The following is a 21,549-nucleotide window of genomic DNA, read 5'->3' on the forward strand; positions in this document are numbered from 1 at the left end:
TACAGGGCTTCAGGCCAAGAGCCTTTTCCAGCCATACCTGGAGATGCCAGAGAATAAATTTGGGTTCTTCTGCATGAAAAGCATGTGCTCTATCATTGAATTTTTGTATTTATTTGTAAATAAAATACTCCAGCAATTTTACCCTGACTTTTATATTATTTTTACTTATCATTTGTGGCTAGGCACCATTGCTTTTAATTAGTTTGTTTGCTGCTAGACAGTACCCATAACATATGAATCCACACAAATCTTTCCTGAAAACTAGCACTGCAATATCTGTGCTCATTTCCCTTCAGGCAAGAGGGCTACCCTTGGGATGTCTGGCCAGATCCCAATAAGGGTTGACCATACTTTATACAGAAGTACTTTTGCTTCATGGGCATGAAGCAAAGGAAGGAAACAATATTGCTCAGAATTTAAATTCTGATAATTTCCTGAATAATTTACTTTTGAACAAAAGGCAGAATGTACAAGGATGACAACACTGATACCAGACCAGCTGGAGTTTTGAGTGCTTTTTTTCTGCAATGCATTACTCTTCTATTTAATAAGGCCTAGTTTGCTGTTATTTATATAAGATAATGAATTGACCTAACAAAAGGATTTTGGTTGTGGTGATGGTGAAACTTCTGGCATCAACTGATGACGCCTTAACATATTTGCAAACATTCTAAGAACTGAGAACGGGAATAGGAACCATGGAACACACAGGTGTAAGGTCCTTTGAGAGAAGCTAGGAGTTGGTGGATTGCAGGAGCAGTTTCACAAAGTTAAAACTGTTCACGTGCACATCTGCCGCTCTTTGTATAGAGAAAAGACTCACCCATAGTCTAAGCTGTATATTGCTGGGAAAGAATGAAACAAGAGTGTTGTACAACAAAGAATGCTGAGCATGAGCCAAAGTAGCTGATAGAAGAAGGAGCAGTAAGCAAAACAAGGGTTTGATGCAACTGTAAGTGGTGCAAGAACAGAACTTGGGGTAAAAGAAGAACCAAGGATGGAAAGGACCTATAGAAAAATTAATGCTGGGCTAAGGTTGCTACATTTTTGCTTGCAGTGCCATTATATTGTTATAATCTTCTACCCTGGGACCTTATGATGAAGGACAGGTAAAAAGCCAATTTATCTTTACCATATATTTATATGATTTAAAGCAAGGATAAACTACACACATAGGAAGGTTGTGCACATCGAAGATGATGTTTGGATTCAAATTTAAGATATTTAAGGAATATAGTAAAGCCTTTAATTTTTTTAAAAAACACTTTTTGCTAAACAGCAAAGTTATAAATGCCTCAGTACAAACATAATACATATTTAAAAAATGCAAGCCAGTCTTCAAAAGGTAAATTTCTATAGTCATTCTTTAATAATAACCCATAGGAGAGAAACAGGGTCTTAACAAATTTGTTACAGTAATGGATATACATGCAGCATTATCAAATGGTTTGCTATACAGAGAATAAAAATTAAAAGAAATCCATGATCTGAAAGAACTTCTTCACTATGGCAATAAATCAGGTTTGTTTGTGGGGTGTTTTTTTTTGCCAAAACTTTGAACAGAAAAAACAATTACTTAAGTAGGCAAGCAATTACATCACTATAAATCTATTTCTGTTAGTCCTACAATGTATTTTCTAAACACACTATATATTAAAATGTTCCAATAAGAAGATATATGACACACTTTATGATACTGAAAAGATACTTAGGAACATCTTCAAGTCAGTGTTGACAAGCAATTTTAACAGGACATCCGAAATATCTGAGACGCTGTCTCCAACCTACTTATTAATCTCCAGTTTTTAAAGGTTATTAAACAACATTCCACTTGTTTTCAAGCAGTGCTCTGGTTTTCTTGTAAAATGAACATTTAATAATGTAAAGGTTGATTTTAGAAGCATCCAAAATTGGATTCAAATTTATAAATGTGGCTAGCTTTCCAGCGGCCCCCCCCCAACTTTCACAATAATAAGTAAATTATGCACATGCAAAAACTTAAAACATCTAGGATGGCTATTTCCCCCCCCCCCATGGTCTCCTTTGAAAAATATCCAAAAATCCAATTAATACATTTTTTTGCCAAAGTTTTCATATCAGGGAAAGAGCTCTATTGGAAATTTCGCCTTTTTGTTCTTAAAAAGTGGGCAGCAGATACAACAGTAAGTATAAATCTTCAGCATTTAAGATCCACAGAACAGGGGATGTAACTCCCACTCAATTAGTTATATGTTCCTATCAGCACAATTACCACACCAGTCCATTTTCAGAAGTCAATTTGAGATTCTTCCCCCACCCTTTCATTCACTCATACCCGCATACACCCGCACACCCCTAACTGACAGAATAGAAACCAAAGTATTTGTGATCACAATTTTTTTTTTTGATCTTCAAAGAAACATACCTTTCTGATAAAAAAAGTCCTAGGAGTTACTAAAAGTCTACAAACTCTCTCCATCAAGAAGAGTCCATAACAAAGCAGTTGTCTATAAAAATCTACACTGAACTACAACATATACCAGTATGTTGACAGTCACCTCTGCAAATTAAATCATAACTTGCTGGTGAAATCTAGCTGTAAGTAACTTAAGAAGAGACTGTTCACATGAGATTCAGGCAACAAATATTCTTTTGTTTCAGCAGAAGGTTCAGTACTGGAAGACCAAGTCAAAATTTTGAAGCCCAGTAGCACAATACTGTGAAAGATTCTCTCTTAAAGTGTGTATACATATTGTAGAAATGTACATAGATCAGATTTAGACTTCTGTTACTAATGATACAGTTTAAACTGTAGTACAATTACTTATTTTCAGGAAAATAATAATATTATCTGCTGTTAGTTTGAGTGACAGTTTTTAAATTGTTATTTAAAAAAAAGACACAATTTGTTGTTGTTTAGTTGTGTCCAACTCTTCGTGACCCCATGGACCAGAGCACGCCAGGCACTCCTGTCTTCAGACACAATTTACCACAATATAAATAGGGAATTGGTTATTTTGTAATAATCAAGATAGGTTACCAAAGTCACTTCAACATATACTTTTCAAGTTATTTAGCTCAACTCATGATCATATATTTTGATGGCTAGAGTAGTAAATGTGTCTGGACAAATTTGGTACGGTTTCACCTTAACCATAATCTGGATCCCAATATCCAGAACCCATATCTGCATATACAGTTCTCATCACTGGTATGCAATCTCAAATTAATCAGCTGTTTGATATCGGGATGAGGAGATTGTATTTTGGTCTTCTTTCCCCATTGCACAAGTGATTGGGACTATCTAAAATAGAAGGTGGGCACAGTTCTGTGTCCACAGATTTTTAGATAAGAATTGGAAACTACAGCAGCTCAAAATAATTCAAACACTCTGCTTCAACTTAATGTGCTTTAGTGCAATATATAAAAATTACATTAGAAAAGTTAAAGTTCAGCCCTTCTAGATGCGAAAAGATGGTTCACTATATAATAAATGTCAAACACCTGCATGCTCATCTTCATGTGAAATATCACAATTCTGATTTCATCAATGTTTTAATCATCAGGCTGAAGGTATTATATAATGTCATATTTTCCCATAAAACATACTAGTTTTGGATATTAGCATTTCCTTTGACATTCAAGACCTGCTTAAGTGCCATTTTTAAGTGCAAAAGAGAATAATACCACGTAGCTCAAGAATTTGAAGTAATTCTCATTACCCACAAAATACACACACTAGACCAATAATTCTTGAAGCAGTATAAAATATTCTTGTACACTAGAAAGTTAAAGGTTGCAGCATAGTGTGATCACTCATCCTATATATTAATAGCAAACTCAATTCTCCTAGTGTGGATCCTTATGTAGCCATAATAGCACCATCCACACACAACAGGGTGGAACCTGCCAGCTGGGAAGAACTCAAAGGGCTGCAGACAAGCAATCTTTAAACCCACTTCCCCAAAATAGCCCAGTGAGGAATGAGCATGCTTGGATCGCTGACCAACAGCGGGTGAGTGGGCGTGGGGGCAGAGAGGAAAACAGGGGATAGGAGGTAAGAAATTAAGAATTCTGACATGGCTGACTGGCACCCTGGACAGAAGCACTCCACACTGCAACATTTTTGTTGCAGCTTCTACTCCCCCCCTTCTTCTTCTTCTAATCTGCATTTAGTCCAAAATATTAAAGTCTCAGAGGCATCTGTATTGTGCTTCCCAGACAAAAAAATGTTGAAGCTCAAAAGCAGCCATTCTATTCCACTTCCTTTTCTTTACTTTAAGAAAAGGGTAAGACATAAGTGAGCTATGCACACAGGAAGGCGAAACCTGTGAAGTTTCTTGTTTTTGCTGCAGTGGTTTCCCTCCTGAAGAGACAAGCTTCTTTTTATACTGAACAGTAGTCCCTTAGTAATAGTGTGGCTCCTTCACTGCACCCTCTGCACAAACGCCTCTTTGGACACAGATTCACACTGCAAGCATTAAGTCTTTTAAAATTTTAAATTAAACAAATGGAGAAAGAGGCCGTCTTAACAATAAAGTGCACACGTATTACTTAATAAGGATGTGTGAATGAAATCTGTACCTATGCGCAAATGGTAATGCATTCTGGGTTGGTTCAGCCCTTGGTTCTGAGTTTTGCGTCACTTCTGGGGTTGTTCTTTCATCATCTGTTCCATTAATACTCTCAGGTGTAAGAGGAGATTGAATATCACCTCCTGCAGATTCCTTAAAAAAAGAAAATTATGGTTACACACTGAATTATGCACAAATGTACTTCCAATAATAGACAAACATCCAAGTACTAGAGTTGAATTTTACACCTATTACACCCTTAGCAGATATTGGGGGGGGGGGGGAATGGCAACATTTTCCTCCATCATTTGAAAGAAAAACAAATGAATTAATTGGTGATCTTTACTTCCATAGGGAACTGGCCTAGAATGCCCATTAAGACCATTTGGTTTTATGTGGTAGAGTACTGGCTTCTGTTACAAAATAAATGTCACATCTCACCATAAGAGATCATATATATGACCATGTTTCCATCTTTACTAGTAATCAGTATGCCTTGGACCACATGTATACCAAATTAAAGCATTCTGGTTGATCTGGAGTACTTTAACAATTTTGGGTTAAACTTCAGACCCTTGCTTTTGAAGGAGAGAGGGACAGTTTTCAGTTTTCTCTAGTTAAGCAGGGTGTCTAGGATAATGTGCGCTCCAAATTTCAATTTTGGGAGCAGTATGGTAGTACTACAAATATTATGGATATGGTAATGTTTCCACTTTGGGGACTCTGGATCCCATTTTCTGACTTTTCTAGCAGTTGAAGACATATACACCACATTTAAGTTCCATTTTGTATGGAAATAAACTAACAAAAAGACCTAAGATACCTATAGTAGTTTGTATATTCCATTGACTAAAACACAGTTGTTATTACATTTGCTGTATTTAAGAAGTTCCTCGTTATATAACAGATATCCATTTAAATCAGTCCTTGTGTACCAATATGAAATGGGAGTTTTACACAACAGCTTAAAAACATGTGTACTAAAATCCAGAGCAAATGAATACAAAATTGTCCTGTACGTTTGCATAAATGACTCAAATTCTGTAAGTCAGGTTGTCATAGGAATTTTTAAAAAACCAAGATAGATCAAATACTTCTTGTCACACATTAATAAAAATCACATTAGCTTTACCATCTGGTTGCAGCATATTTAAAGATGCCTTATCACCTAAGGCTAGGTCTGAATCAAATGGGAATCCCTCCCCTCTCTTCTTCCACATCCCTGTGTGCTTGAGACTCCATATGATAGTCCGGGAACTTACAACACCTCATGAATTAATAGATTACTGCAATGCACTATATGTGGGGCTGCCTTTAAAGACAGTTTAGAAACTATGGTTGATGCAGAACTCGGCAACCAGATTGTGGGCTGGTGCAAGATGGTTTGAGTATATAAAGCCAATTCTGGTACATTTTCAATTAACTTCCAGACCCAATTCTAAGCTTTAGACCTATAAAGCTTTATGGGGCTCAAAACTGCGATACTTCAAGGACCACCTACCCCTACATGAACCAACCCAGACCCTGCTTTCATCACCTAAGGCCCTTCTCTGTGGAACAGGGGAAGTACAGAGGGTGGCAACATGAGGACGGGACTTCTCAGTGGTGGCTCACCAGACTTCTCATGGAGACGTGTCTGGTGCCATGACTAGCAACTTTTAGGCACTAAGCAGAAACGTTTCTTTTCAGCCAGGCTTTTTGCCTTCAACCTGGAGAGTTTAAAATATTGTGGCCTCCTTTAGTGGATGGGAAGTGTTAGACCGTATTTTATATATATATGAATGTTTTAAGGGTTTTCTTGTATTGGTTTTAATTTTTGTATTATATTGTAAGCCACTTTCAGTTTACTTTTTGTAAAAAATAACGCAGTATTTCTGTTAGTAACTGAAATTTATTTAGGGATTAGAAGCATAGAATTAATAGTGCAACTGTCAGCAAAGGTGATCGTGCGATAGTGATTCTTCTTCATTTTGGTATTTTACATTAATTACCTAAAACAGTCTTCACCAGTTACCGTACATGTAAACAGGAAAAAACCTCATGAATTAGGAAACAGTAAGGTTGCCATATTTCAAAAAGTAAAAACCAGGGCACCCCAAAAGTTGTTGAGCTTTTTAAAAAAACAAAAAATACAAAAAAGCACCACCTTTCAGAAATTCCCCCCCGAACATCAATTCTGCCTTTGAAATCCCAGTAATTTCTGGAATAATCCAGATGTATAGCAGCCCTAGGAAACAATACAGTTCAAACTGCATACTGCCAACTTTCTTATGTTCCCTATTACGTTATCATCCATTCACAGGAATCAATATATGAGTCCTAGGTCTTGTATGAGGAAGAACTCAAGACACTCACTGCCATTTAAAGCAATGTGATTCAGGCTGACTGGTCAGGGAGGTTTACACAGCCCTTTGGACCAAGCTACTCTGTGACATGCAGGTGGTGCTGTGGTCTAAACCACTGCACCTTGGGCTTGCTGATCGGAAGGTTGGCGGTACGAATCCCCGCGACGGGGTGAGCTCACGTTGCTCGGTCCCTGCTCCTGCCCACCTAGCAGTTCGAAAGCACGTCAAGTGCAAGTAGATAAATAGGTACCGCTCTGGTGCGGAGGTAAATGGCGTTTCTGTGTGCTGCTCTGGTTTCACCAGAAGCAGCTTAGTCATGCTGGCCAAGTGACCTGGAAGCTGCACGCCGGCTCCCTCGGCCAATAAAGCGAGATGAGTGCCGCAACCCCAGAGTCGTTCGCGACTGGACCTTATGGTCAGGGGTACCTTTACTCTGTGACAAAAGGGCAACCAGTTTCTACATTCCAATTATAAGATCAGGGAGGGGAGGGGCAAATGATTACTGCTATACAATCATTTAAGTATCAGAACATATTGCTATTAGTATTTTTAAAAAGTATTTAAGGCATGCACTAGGTTCACATTTTCAATATTTCTTTTGTAACTATAACAACTGAAGTGTTCTCTAAGTAAAACCAAATAGCAGTTTCTTATTTTCAAGAAACTCCAGACAAAGCAACATGAAATTCTGCATTTTAACAGAAAGTTGCCTGATTTCTAAAAGGCTTTATTTTGTATTTCAGAGCAGATTGAACCCCTGAGGTGGTTACAAGGAAGATAAGAAAACTAACAGGGGCAAAGATATTATAATATTCACTGGGTATACTTAAAAGCTTTCCTCTAAGTTTTTCAACAACTATTCTTAAAGCTGCAGTGCCAGAAGACTTATAGGTAATAAAGGTAAGGGGTTGCAATGACAAATAAAAAACAACAACTGACCATTTCTAGCAGCTATTTAAATTAATGCACCAGTATCTAATAAATAAATAAATTCAGATTAAAATATAAATACCAAATGCCACTCATGAACGCCTTGTTGATACTTGCAAGTCAATTACTTAATAAGGAAAAGAGTGAGAGGAGATATAATCCACATGCAACACTGGTCCTGGTTTTCCTCCATATTTATAACATCTTCCTTCTAACTGAAGAATTTTCATATTGAATTTTTTATCCGATGGAAGCTTCCACAGAGCAGTAACATATATCTCACACCACACATAAACATTAATTTTTTTCTCATTGTTGAGGGTAAGCTTTGTGTTTGTGCTCTGTGTTCTTGAGCTAGTACGTAACACCAAACTACAGCTATAGCTTCAAGTGACCTCACCTCAGCCAGGAAAATTATGCATATACTGTATAAGGGTCTTGGCAATTGTCTTTCCTAAATGTTACCTGCTAGGACGCCCTTCTAGAATCTTAGTTTGGGCGGGGGAGACTCCAGAATACACACAGGAGGATATAAGGGTTTCTGCATATTGTACTGAGGCCAAAATGCCCAAGGGTGCTAGGCCCCCAAGACACAAAACATGTCCTAGGGGGAACTGTCTGTAATGTAAGGTAGAAGAAGCTATCCTATGGAATATCTAGGATGTACTGTTGTAGGGGAGATGGGAGCATTTATCATTTGATTTCCATTATCATTCATGAGCTTGGGAAATAGAAATATTTTGCTGTAACAGTTTTAGTAGAAACATGTGCTCAGTAGGAAAAATCCAACCTGTGCAGTTTTGTCATTGGTATCTAATATCTTACACTGAACATATTGCACCCCAGATACATACACACCACAGTGTAAATTGATGCATGCCATGTGTGCATGTTTTTCATGTCATCCCACACAAAGTTGTCCTCATCCAAGTGGCAGCCCACATGTTCCCCCCATTTAATTCAGTTTTTCTCCATCCATGGATAATGTGGTAAGAAAAATATCAAAGATAACACCACATGTTACTCAGCTTTGGACACACTGAAGCATATTGTGTAGGTGGTTTGTTTTTTTAACTTCTGTGGTAATGTTTTCCCATCTATCACCACACCCTCTACTTCCACTGGTGCAGCACACACATTTAAAAATTTATTTTTAATCCACAGTTTTGTTCAAGTCTGTTTTGGGAAAGTCTGGTATTTTGGAAAGTTTGTACCTCTCTCTTTTATGTCCATGTGCACAGGTAAACGAACACACATGTGCATGCCCCAAAATGGACCCCAGGTTTCTGGAACTCAGGAAGGTAGGCAGGTACTAACTGAGGGGAGTAAACAACAACACACAGGGGGCTACATTCCATCAATAACTGCCACTAATGTGGACTGGAAAAACTGAGACAGAGTTCAATTGAAAGCAGTCATTTTTGGAAAAATATGCTCAGAAGCAAAGTGAGAAACAGCCACTAGCTGTTGTGTGAGACAAAGCAAGGACATAGTATCTTTAGTACTTCCTTGCTTTTGCTTGGCAGCCATGCACAGCCTAGGCAGATAGGATTAAGTCCCCAGTCTTCCTTGCAGGCGTCCCTGTGCCACCATGCTTCTCTCAGGATTCCCTGCCCTCTAACCCTGGCAAGCTTTTTGGGGAAAGAAATAGCTATTGAGGGCAAGAAATAACAATTTGAGACCAGGAACCCTTAAGTTGCCTTTTCTTTTTCCAGCGTCCACAGCACACCTTTCCTCAACATCCCCACCCACCCACTTTGCTTAGATTTAAAAGGACCCCTGACCATTAGGTCCAGTCGTGACCGACTCTGGGGTTGCGGCGCTCATCTCGCTTTATTGGCTGAGGGAGCCGGCATACAGCTTCCGGGTCATGTGGCCAGCATGACTAAGCCGCTTCTGGCGAACCAGAGCAGCGCACGGAAACACCATTTACCTTCCCGCCAGAGTGGTACCTATTTATCTACTTGCACTCTGACGTGCTTTCGAACTGCTAGGTTGGCAGGAGCAGGGACTGAGCAACGGGAGCTCACCCTGTTGCGGGGATTCGAACCGCCGACCTTCTGATCGGCAAGTCCTAGGCTCTGTGGTTTAACCCACAGCGCCACCCACATCCCCTTTGCTTAGATTTACCCTCCTCTATTATCCTCACTGCCCAAAATCCTCTCTGCCCTCCTCCCTACCTTCTCAGTTGCCCTAGATTGGAGATAAGAATGCAACTGCACACTGCAGCCAGTTGCCAGTCTAGGAAATAATCCTGCTGTCCTTCCCCTGGCCCCTACAGTTTCTTACAGTACTGTATTCTAGAAAAGTCGCTATCTGAATCCTGAACAGGAGTACTCCTGCTAGAGGCAATGATGCATAGCAGCATCTTGCTGCAGGTCTCTTTTGGTGCAGCATGAAAGTTAAAACCCAAGCTTAGGTATTTGCAATTAGGTTAACAGGGGCATGAAATCATCTTCTTACAAAGGGTCACTGATTGACCCTTGGAAAAAACAGTGCATGCACATGTCTTCTATGATGAGTGAAGCCAGAGCCAAAAGTGGGCTGAACTTGCAATTCTTCAACATAACTATTGTCAAACCAGGAACAGGACTGTGAAACAGTTTGCATGCTTCCCAAATCCCAAAGTAAAATGGATTAATGAAGCCCATTTGCAAAGAAGTTCATAGCATTCAGAATCCAATCTGAACAGAGACCAGAACAAACGCACCTGTGAGGGTGTACTTGTTAATTCCATCTTTTCTTGGGATTTTTCCTTAGCTAGTCGTGCAGCTTCTTTAAATTCCTGAAATTTTTCTGCAAACTAAAGGCAAAGATTACATAATTATACACTGTATATAGCATAACGTTGCTAAGCAGAACATATTCTATATAATGAATTGGACTAGAGAAAAACATTTGCTCTCCAATAATCAACAGGGGTTTATAGAGAATCTGAAGAGACCATTTTTGAAATATCATGTTCTAGTGGTGGTGGTCACAAAGAATCTGTCTTCTGTTTGTCATTCTATCTGCAAAATCAATGTGGAACAGCTATTCGGATTGCTAAGCCAGGTTGCTACCTCTCAAAAATGTCCTAACCCATACTCTTCAAAAACTGTGATCTAGCCTGTAGTCAAAAGTCAGTTATGCGGCGAAATTTTTGGTATAACAGTTAACCATTTAGAGCCTGCAGTATGAGGGAAGAGGACCTTTAGGTATAATTGAATGCTCTTGCTCTTTTACCCACTGACTGGCTGGGTTTCTACTGAAGTAAAGCAAGGACTGCTGAAAGGCCATGGCTGAATATTCCTGCCTAGAGATTGATAAGGAAACTGTTGCTGTTCTGACCCTACTATATTTTTCTACAGTACTAGTCACCATTAATTATCAAAATACAGCTTGCTAGCCTTTTTTCCCCCCAGCAAGAGACTCTGTGGGTTTTTTCTAATCCTGTGTAAGTAATCAGTTTTAAATGGCATTTTACTTCAGATGATATGAATCATCAGTTCTTTACGTGGGAGCCAAAGGCTCCTCTCCTCCACTGGAGAAAGGCTCTCTCTATCAGTGGATGAGAACCTTTGAATTCAGACATTATGAATAGTAAATCAGAGAAGAATTCTCCTAATGTACAGGGTCTGGCATATGCTCCTCTGCTACACTTGCTGATGTCTCTACCTGCAGAGTGGCTGGGGAAACCCAGCCAGATGGGCGGGGTATAAATAATAAATTATTATTATTGTCATTGGTTCTCACATGTAAGCCACACTCTGAGCTGGGGAGCATATAGGAGGACAGATTCCCAAGGGCCAGTGGAGAAATTTGAGAGGAAAGAGGACAAGCTTTCCCTTATTTTCTTTAATTCTTTGTTGTATATAAACCTCCAGTTTACTTGGCCATTTTATCACCAAGAATTGTCCCCACATGTGTGCAGGCATCTATATTTGAAAAATAATCCTTTTGTAATTTGCCAAGAAGCCATTTTTGTTCCCAATCTAACTGGCTTACACTTGCTTTTACATTTGTTTAATTTTCACTACTCAAGCACCTGTCTGGTTCCACAGAACTATCTGTTTCTGCAATTCTGACAAGTAGGCAGCACAACCATTTCCAAATTCAATGCTTTCTTCAGATACCGTGCACAAAACCACATGTACCCCACTACAGACTTCTCTGTAGAACAGCTGCATGCTGTAACAATTCAAAAGAATGTGAAGAAGTCAATGTTCCCTGGGCTACATCTGTTCAAATACTCTGCTCCATATACAGGATACTCTCAAAAACCTACTTTCCCCACACAGAAACTAATAGTTCTATGGATAGATCACAGCTTAGTAGGGAACATGCTTTGCATCTAGAAGGTCTTGGATACAATCCATTGGCATCTTTAGTTGAAATGGTCAGGTAACAGGAGATGAGAAAGCCCTATGCTTGAGGCCCTGGAAGTCACAGGCAGTCAGAGCAGACTATATTGAGCTAGATGGCAAACAATATGATGTAGTATAAATGCAGCTCCCTTTATTCCTAGAGCTCAAGCTACACTATAGCACTATTGGGGTTAAACCCTGACTTATTAAGTGCCCACTGCCAAATCTCTCTTGCACCAAAGACAACTCTGTTACCATGGCCACTGTAGGTTCTCAGCTGGAAGTGGGGAGTGTGAACTGTGGGACTGGGCAAATGTTCACTAGAATAGTCAAGTACGGTTTTAAGAGGGTGTCCTCCATTTGAGATCCCATACCGCTTTAAAAGTGAATATAAACCCATTGAACAAGATTACATGGAGCGCTGAGGAAGACAATATCAGTGCTCTGACCATGTAGCTCACTATTTGCCTCTTCTCCAGCTTGGGTCTTTGCTTCATGCCTCACCATCATAAAATGAAAGCAAGCCAACCAAAACATAAATCAGAACAAAACCTGAATGAATTATGGTCCTCAGTGCCGCTGGTTTGGACAATTCAAGGAAACCACTCATTGGCCAATGTAACTTGTACTGACTCCAACCCAACACATAAGGTTCACCTTCTCCATCAGGTTATATAACTGTAAGACTGGATGAGAGCACTCTCAACCCAAAACAGGAAATGCACACGGAGAAGTGCTGCCAAGTTCAATCCTGAACAAAGTTTAAGGACTTTGAATGTTGAGTGGGTTTTGGTCATTTGGCAAACATCATGATGGCACTCACTCTATTCCATATAAAGAAACTAAGCAGAATGGCAGTTGTATCTTGGTTTGACTCTAGTGATGGGTCAAGCATCTTCCACTGCCCATGAGGGCAGCAAGCTCATTTATGGGCTTCAGGGCAGGCCCATGCAGCTCCAATGTCTTGCTGCTACTTCCTGCACCACTCAGCACTTGCTACCTAAGGCAGCTGACTCACTCTGCCTAACAAGAAGCCCAGGCTTAGTTTTGGTATCAAGGGTTCTGCAATTCATGATTGATGGCTTTAGTAGTTTTAGTAACTTTTTATAGGCTAAAAAAAAAAATCTATTTCAGCCTTTGGCATAGTAAAATATTAAAAGAGCAAAAGAATAAATTTGAGAATTAATGTTTATATGGCATTATTCTTCCCAAACCTGCAATTATTTTGCTTTTGCTGCTATGAATTGGAGGAATATAGTGGCAACTTATGGTTTCCTTGATGAGTCTTCCTCCAGGGCAGGGGTAGGGAGGCATCTTTGCAGACACACACTAGACAACACTTCAAGACCATGTTGAGATATTACCTTGCCTTTTACTTACTTTTGAGAGATGGTGTTCAGAGGAAAATCCCAAGCCATAAACAGTATTTGCTCTGCTATCTGCCCACTGACCAAACTTCTGTGATGTTTTAGTGAATGTCATGTTGGGAGTGATGGTGCTGTTTATTATTGCCTGCAAAAAAGAAAAGAAGAAGTTATGAAATAACAAAGTAATATACTCATAAAGCTCCCCTTAACGTCATGGGCCAGGAGTCAGCTTCACATGTTGAACAGCAACCTGAAGAGGGAGAAGGTGGAATTTTGTTAGTGATTAACATATCAGTGTAGATCCAGCTATGGATTCCAGTTCCTGCTTGCTCTCAGAGTAATTGTAAAGAGGGCAGAATGGAAGACTCAAAATTTGAGAATGATGCTAGACCCACTTTTGGAAAACTGGAGAGAGCTGTGCTCACCCTCGGGTTTTTTGCCTTGCATGCTGCGCTTTTTCTGTTGTTATCCTAGCCTTTAATTAAAATTTAATTAAAAAACGGGGACACCTTTAGCCACAGCACTGCCCACCCCTTTCTAAAATGGGTGTAATAATGACAGAATCTTTCCCCCCATAGGATTAACAGAGATAAAGGTGGGGGGGGTGGTGAAAAGCTATGCAACCATGCCTCAGAGGAGTTTTTTCAGAGATAGGCTAACAGCAGCAACTGAAAGAGGCAGAGCAAGCTACCTTTTTTCCTACCCAAACTCCCCTGAACTTCCTATCCTGGGGATATTCTCTTTCTCATTACAGTTATTTGCTGACAGGTCTCTAGCCTTACTCCAGGTTATTGCTAGTTAGACTTGGAAGCAGCTAGATCTGCAGTGGACACATCACTCTATTCCCTTACAAGTCCCTAAATAGCCAGAGACTTTGGAAAAATCAAAGCCTGTACCTCTGAAGCAGGTAAATGTTTATATCCAGATGGCATTCAGAAATTCAGAAAATGGAAAATGTTAAAAGTTTAGAAAGGCACAATCAAGTGCACTCTTTTTATTTACAATGAAGACTGCAATCAATTCCAAGTACAGCTTTTAGAAAGTGCACTAATGAGTAAGCCATTGTGTCACCCTTAAAAATCGTGATTAAGGCTTTTATGGAAGGTTGAGACCAATCCTCTTGAAAGAGTCTTAGTACAAAGATTCAAATGAAGGTCACTCTCTATTAGCCTGTTGTATGGCAGCATCACTACACTAAAAATGTTGGAGATATTGAAGTCATAGAATTACAAACCCATCAGGTTTGACAGATAGCACCTCCTTAAAATTAGGAAGCCAGCACAGGATTGGCAGAAACACATCTGGTGCAGCACAATCGTGTTCATGTCTACTCAGAAGTAATTTCCATTAAATTCAACAAGGCTTGCTCCCAGTTAATTGGGCACAAGATTATAGCCTTAAAAAAAACCAAAAACCTGCTGAGGTGGCAGAAACAGTCATCAGATAAGATTCAGAGAGCATGTTATTGCTTAATTCACATGGCGAGGTTTGCTATTAGCAGCCTTCCTGAAAAAACTTACTGGGATTATCATTGTTTTAAGAGACTGAACAGGCAATCAGGAATGTTGTGCTTCCCTTCAGCAATTGCTGTAACATCAAAGCACCATGTGCAACTGTGTGTAGAAAGGGTGGAGTTTGTATTGGAAGGTTGGTTTCTTCTGCCGGTATGAACCAAAAAGGCATTGTTAAGAGGGGCTTTGAAACATGCTGCATTAGTTTTAAAAATGACTATACAGTGGTACCCCGGGTTAAGTACTTACGGTAATTCGTTCTGGAGATCCGTTCTTAACCTGAAGCACCACTTTAGCTAATGGGGCCTCCTGCTGCAGCCGCGCCGCCACTACACGATTTCTGTTCTCATCCTAAAGCAAAGTTCTTAACCTGAGGTAATATTTCTGGGTTAGCGGAGTCTGTAACCTGAAGCGTATGTAACCTGAGGTACCACTGTATAGAGGAGTGAAACTGTACATTCCACAGAAAATCTGTAATTCAGTTTTCCAAAACACAGTTTTCCTTACAATTTAAAGCAACCAAAGGAAAACTCCAAACTGGATCAAAGCTTGTGGGACTGAGTGAGGGTCACTTAAACTGTCTCATCACATAGCAGCCGCTAGCCCCAAAGGAAGAAAAAGTTGCAGCACCTTCCCCCTCTGCTGGGCTAATAGCAGCTTTGGGTACTAAGATCAGGATAGAGTTAAATAGTCCCACATCTTCAACGTTGAGCTCTCCTACAGTTGTCTGAAATGGTGAGTGATTCGATCCACAGATCTTATGCATCACATGTAGTTCTGTAATGTGCTCTTGTATGTGACTCTTTGGATGAAACTGTTGCGCAAAAGTCAAGAACAAGATAGCAATAATACTCCCCATTTAATTTATTTCAGAAGTCTAGGTTAACGAAACCTAGTTAGCAAGTAGGTGCCATAAACTCTATTCTGTGATTTTCAGGTTTTTCAAAAAATATGCTATCTATGCACTTTGTTCTAGTAAACTACTGCTCAGAAACTGGAGAAGGTTCATTTTAAAGCAATAATTAGCTCTGAATTTAGATCAGGGCCATGGGAAGTTTGACACCTGTAGTCAGATCAGTTCCTGAATCCAAAGGTCATCTTCCCTGGGATTAGAAATCGAGACTTACCACAGCAGCTTGAAATCTGCCACTCAGCAAAACTGGAGAAAGAAATACTCATTCAAACCTCAGTAACTTTAAATTGCGGCTCATTCCAAGGAATAGGTTTTCAAAAGATACAAATGACGCTGAAGCCAATGAAATCCTAATTAAAATGCCTAGGTCAAAGGTTCATATTTTTTGCATTGACGGCAGCTGCCTTTCATCCAGATGAGGAGTTGGTACCATATAGTTGTCGAAAAATGAAGGAATATTTTAGCTTTCTACATTTAAATCATCCAGTTGGTGGTGCTAGATAATTGTGCAAACTGAATCCTTACATGAAACACTGCATGTTTATTCTGATGTCTGCAAGAGTCCACTACAGCATGAATGAAACTGAATGGCAGTGGAAATATTATCAGAAGTTTACTTTGTGCCTTAACCAACAGGATACAATAGAAAAATTACATGGTCTTTTATTGTTTGAAATAAATCATACAGCATCCATATCTGCTTTGCATATTGACATCAACTAGTTTTCTTAATGAATTAGCAGACTGATTTACTCCAAGAATACAAACTGCTCATAATACTGGAGGCCAGGCAGCTGGAGTTTCTAAGTGGCTGATCATGAAATCAGCACATCTTTAGGCACCCCAGCCCCAACAATTATAGGACAATTAGCAAAATGCCATTTTTTTTCCACCACAGAGCAAACAATGCAGATGTTTTAATAGTATTCTATTGTCTCTCCTGCTATCAAAATTTAGATTGTGAACTCCTTTGAGGCAGGGACCTCCATTTTTCTTTTGCTTATGTTACACCATGAACTTGGGTGACATAATCTGTATTTTCTGCACAAGTATGCAGGAAGTTGGCCTTTTCCTTGAAGGTTGTTTTTTTTTTAACTCTAGTCAGGAAGGATGAGTTTTGGATAATGTAATCTAAACACATTGATGAACCAATTTACCTAAGATAAAATATATTTGAACCATGTCAGGATTTTAAAGAAGATTCAGAGGGAGAGAAAATGCCAGTTGGAATAATCAAGCTGTTGATTTCCAAATAGTAATTTAGACTTGAAATCTTCACATTCAATGTTATCAGCATATCTATCTACCTACCTACCTACCTACCTACCTACCTACCTACCTACCTACCTATTTAACATATATCCTGCCGTTTCTCCCAATGGAGCCCAGGGTTAAAGGTAAAGGTAAAGGGACCCCTGACCATTGGGTAGCAATCACATTTTAGTAAATGGATCAACTGTTGAACAGATTGATTAAATGAAACATTAGAACATTCCTCAATATGCAGCGTTATGTTTAGTACAGACGTTTTGACATTCCGGCACACAGGGAAAATAAGACTACATTTTCTGGTGGAAAATGGATTTCTACATTAATATTAATAAAAAAATAAAACTACTCAACATAATATCTGCCATATTACTTAGGACTAAAGATATATACTCCAAGCAGAATGCCTTTTAGCCTCCTTCCTCCTTTACAGTGAATTGAGAGACAGAGAAGTCAGAGGAAACAAGAAGTCCCCAAACAGGTTTCTCGACAAACTTCAAACATTAATAAAGAATTATATTGTTATGTTAAGTTCCAAGAGTGGTGTTCTCATTTTGCATCACTTTTCAGTAACGTTAAAAAGGGGGGACGGACGACACACACAGATTAAATGTAGAAGTTTACCTGAGTTTAAACTGTCAGATAGCTTACCTTTGAGCCATCCAAGCTGATTATCCTATAGACATTTCTTGTGCTGTCATAGAAGTAGGACACAGTAACAGCATGCTTGCTGGTGGGAACCCAGTTCTTCTTCGTGTTAGGGTCAATCTGGAAGACATGAGCTCGGGTGCTGTAGATGGGTTGCTCCCTGAAGGGCAGAAAGTAAAAGTGATGAATCTGATTTGGACGCAATATGGTTGTACACAAGTCATTTGGATATTCCATCCATTGGCCCCTATGAACTTCACTTTGCATGAGTAATGTACTTGGCCCCCACAGGCTTGCGTGCATGGAGTAGGATATATCTGTGAAGCACATGAAAAGTACTCACAGGAAAGGGAAGCACAAGTCCTTTAAAATAAATTGAGTGGCCAGCTGTACAGTCAGATAAAGGAGGCATATCTAAATATAGAGGCACTACTGATACACCACCTCCCCCTCCCTCATTCTCCATCTGTCAACCTCTTTAACACTAACTGTCAATAATAGAAGTGTGATTTTCTTCCATTGAGCGAAACCTAGTGAGAGGACTTTTCTCATCCTTTTCTTAAAAGCCTAGAAGCCCTAGATATTATGAGCTATGACTTACTGGAAAATATTTGTTGCTTTCCTGTCAAATGCTGCACATGGTAGATCACAACTACTGCCTCTTTTAGCCTTTATCTCACAATCTAATATTATGGCTGTTGAGGCATGTATAAAATATCTGCTTATGTCTGCCTAGAAAAAAAAAGTACAGAATCTGAGCTGTTCATTAACACCAATGAATTCATTAATTCAATAATCGTGTCGCTGTGATCAGGAATCTAGCACTCTGTACAAAATGGTTTGCTTCTCTCCAACAAGTCATGATGCTAAGCTAAGGTTTGTCCTTGGCTTCCCAAACCTGGCTTGTTTGGACAGAAACAATGCGCTAGTTTGGACATCAAAGTTAGTCAAGGCTAGGGGCTTGTTGCTTGCACTTGAGGAGAATCTGCACAACAGGAGCAATTTGAAAGTGATAGTGCCCTATACAGTATGTGATTTAATCCCTTAGATCAAATCTCTAAGTCACAAAACTCATTGGACAGTCTAAGACAAGTGCAGAATGTCCACCAGCCAACTTCATAGGATTGTGTGTAAATAAATGACTGATGTAACTTTGTACATTTAAAAGATCTAAACTAGAGTATTAATACTCCAGTTTTTTCCCTTCCAGGTTCAATCCTTTACATTTCTAAAGTTTAAAAGATGGAAAGATTTTTTTTCCAGATGGACTGTCTAGCATTGCTGATGTTATCTAGTAGCTACTCTTCAGTGTTCTACTACTGAACTGCAATTGTAATTAACAATCTGAAGACTTTAGCACCACTCTCTAATTATGTAGGGGAGAAGTAGTGACTGATAGGTCTGCAATTTTCTGGATCCTGTCTCATTCTTTTTTAAAAAGCTGGTATTACATTGGCTATCTTCTTATAGCCTCTAATTTTAGTGATGTGGCATAATTTATTTACTAGTTCAGCTACTTAACATTGTATGTCTTCACACATTAGAGGTAACTCTCAGGTAAATGCCATCTGACTCCTGTTATATCATATTTTCACAGTTCACTTCCTTCTACACTTCATAACAAAGTTATTTTAATATTTCGCAACAACATCCTAACCACTGAGAGCTGCTACAACAGCTGCCGCAACAAGGCTTAACATTTACCACCCTGAAACATGCTTGTACACACAAAACAAAAGTAAAAACCAGGTTTCTTGGCAGGGGCTTTCTGCATTCTTCAGTCACTGTCTCCAAACATTAGCAATACCAGAGGGAAGAGGGAACCTTTCTTCCCCTTCATCCTACCCAAGGTATTTTTATTTAGTTACAAAATGTATATGTACCCTTCCCTACTAAGAACAGAAAATACAATTTGCATAAAAATCAAAATTCTAATTAAAAATGGCAAGCTCAAATCTAACATCCCTAACAGGCCTGATAAAATAGAAAGGTTTTTGCCAGAAGGAGCCAGAGTAAAAAAATAGCTGAGTATGTACTGTACTAGGTGAGCTTCTCCACAGAACAGTGGTGTGCATTGAAATTTTTCTTAGGAAAGAGTTAGGGCCAAAGGTGACAGCTTCCAAGGGTGATTGGGGGGGACGGGACACTGTGATGTCATGCCTGTGAGCACTGCACCTCTCTCCCTAAGCCAGGCTGAAGCTTTCTGGGCTCTGGGAAGGAGACACCAGGGAAACATTTAAGGGACTAGCTTTGTCCCCATGGTCCACTGACCACACACCACTGCCATGGAAGGAGTCCCACAAGAGTTGCATGCAAGTTCTGCAGTGTAAATGCCAGCTCCTGGGGGCTGAGGCACTTTGCCTCCACCCCTTTTTTCCCCTAAGAGGCGGGTCCCATCAATGTTCAGATGCTCCATTAAGCCTCATTTCCCACCCTAGCTACAACCCCAGTTTCACACCAACATCTCATTTGGACTGACTTTGGACAGATGAAAAATGAAGTAGTTTTTTTTTTACCAGTGTTGTTGTTGTTTAGTCGTTTAGTCGTGTCAGACTCTTCATGACCTCATGGACCAGAGCACGCCAGGCACTCCAGGCACGCCAGTAGTAAGCAGTAAACTGGGACACGGGTCGCGCTGTGGGTTAAACCACAGAGCCTAGGGCTTGCTGATCAGAAGGTCGGTGGTTAGAATCCCCGCGACGGGGTGAGCTCCTGTTGCTCAGTCCCTGCTCCTGCCAACCTAGCAGTTTGAAAGCACGTCAAAGTGCAAGTAGATAAATAGGTACTGCTCCGGCGGGAAGGTAAACGGCGTTTCCATGCGCTGCTCTGGTTCGCCAGAAGTGGCTTAGTCATGCTGGCCACATGACCTGGAAGCTGTACGCCGGCTCCCTTGGCCAGTAAAGCGAGATGAGCGCCACAACCCCAGAGTCGTCCGCGACTGGACCTAACGGTCAGGGGTCCCTTTACCTTTACCTTTACCTTTAAGCAGTAAACCATGCCAAAGATCCTTTGAGCCTGCTTATAGCTTTTTCTGCTTGTGTAGTTTCCATTTTTGAAATACAACTGTGATGTAACTGAACAGACATATTTTAAAGAAAAATTATAAAGAAAAACCCCAACATAACCAGCCAGCCAGCAGGCACCATCTAGTCTCATCTCCTGTTCTCCTAATAGGATTATCGCTATCCCAGAGAGGGTGGCTTGGTTGGGCTGATTTTTCCCATTTCCATTTGCACTGAAGGAACCAGAGTGCTATCTAGGGTTATACTAAGAGAAGCCTCAAATACTTCCACACTGTTTGGCATTAGTAAAGATAAAGCTGGATTATTGTGTTCACTTTGGGTAACTTCTCCTTAAGATGGATGGTGCTATGTACATTGATGACACTATCTATAATTAAGGAGAAACAGGATGGAAAAGGTTTAGGAGACAGAGGAAATAAGGGCACAGAGAAGACTTAAACCAGGAGTCGGCAAGGTTTACCTCGCCTGGGCCGGTTCACTCCAGTAGAGATCCTTCCGTGGGCTGGATTGCGCATGCCCCCCTGCGATTTCCGGCATCTGCGCATGCACAGACGCAATTTCCAGCGCCGTGGAAGCGAGTCCCCGCAACATGCTGTGCCAGTTTAGCGCAGTGCACGGGGACCCGTCAAGCGGGCAGCTCGCTT

General features: G+C 40.1%; 1 protein-coding gene across 4 annotated transcripts in view; it reads right to left on the reverse strand.

Moving 5' to 3' along the window:
* Positions 1-21,549, reverse strand: part of HOMER1 (homer scaffold protein 1) — a 71,448-nt gene that overhangs the window by 24,931 nt on the left and 24,968 nt on the right. For 3 of the 4 annotated variants that reach the window (XM_081929437.1, XM_081929438.1, XM_081929436.1), the window contains exons 2-5: positions 17,886-18,042; positions 13,555-13,686; positions 10,539-10,631; positions 4,564-4,706 (exon numbers count right to left, since the gene is read on the reverse strand). In XM_081929437.1, the coding sequence (XP_081785563.1) occupies positions 4,564-4,706; positions 10,539-10,631; positions 13,555-13,656 (338 nt within the window). In that variant the 5' untranslated portion in view covers positions 13,657-13,686; positions 17,886-18,042. Of the gene's footprint in view, positions 1-4,563; positions 4,707-10,538; positions 10,632-13,554; positions 13,687-17,885; positions 18,165-21,549 lie in introns of those variants that run through there. The other variant, XM_081929435.1, reaches the window with a different exon arrangement.

The sequence above is a fragment of the Podarcis melisellensis genome (assembly GCF_964234715.1).
Source record: "Podarcis melisellensis genome assembly, chromosome: 11".
In the NCBI taxonomy this organism is placed as follows: domain Eukaryota; kingdom Metazoa; phylum Chordata; class Lepidosauria; order Squamata; family Lacertidae; genus Podarcis; species Podarcis melisellensis.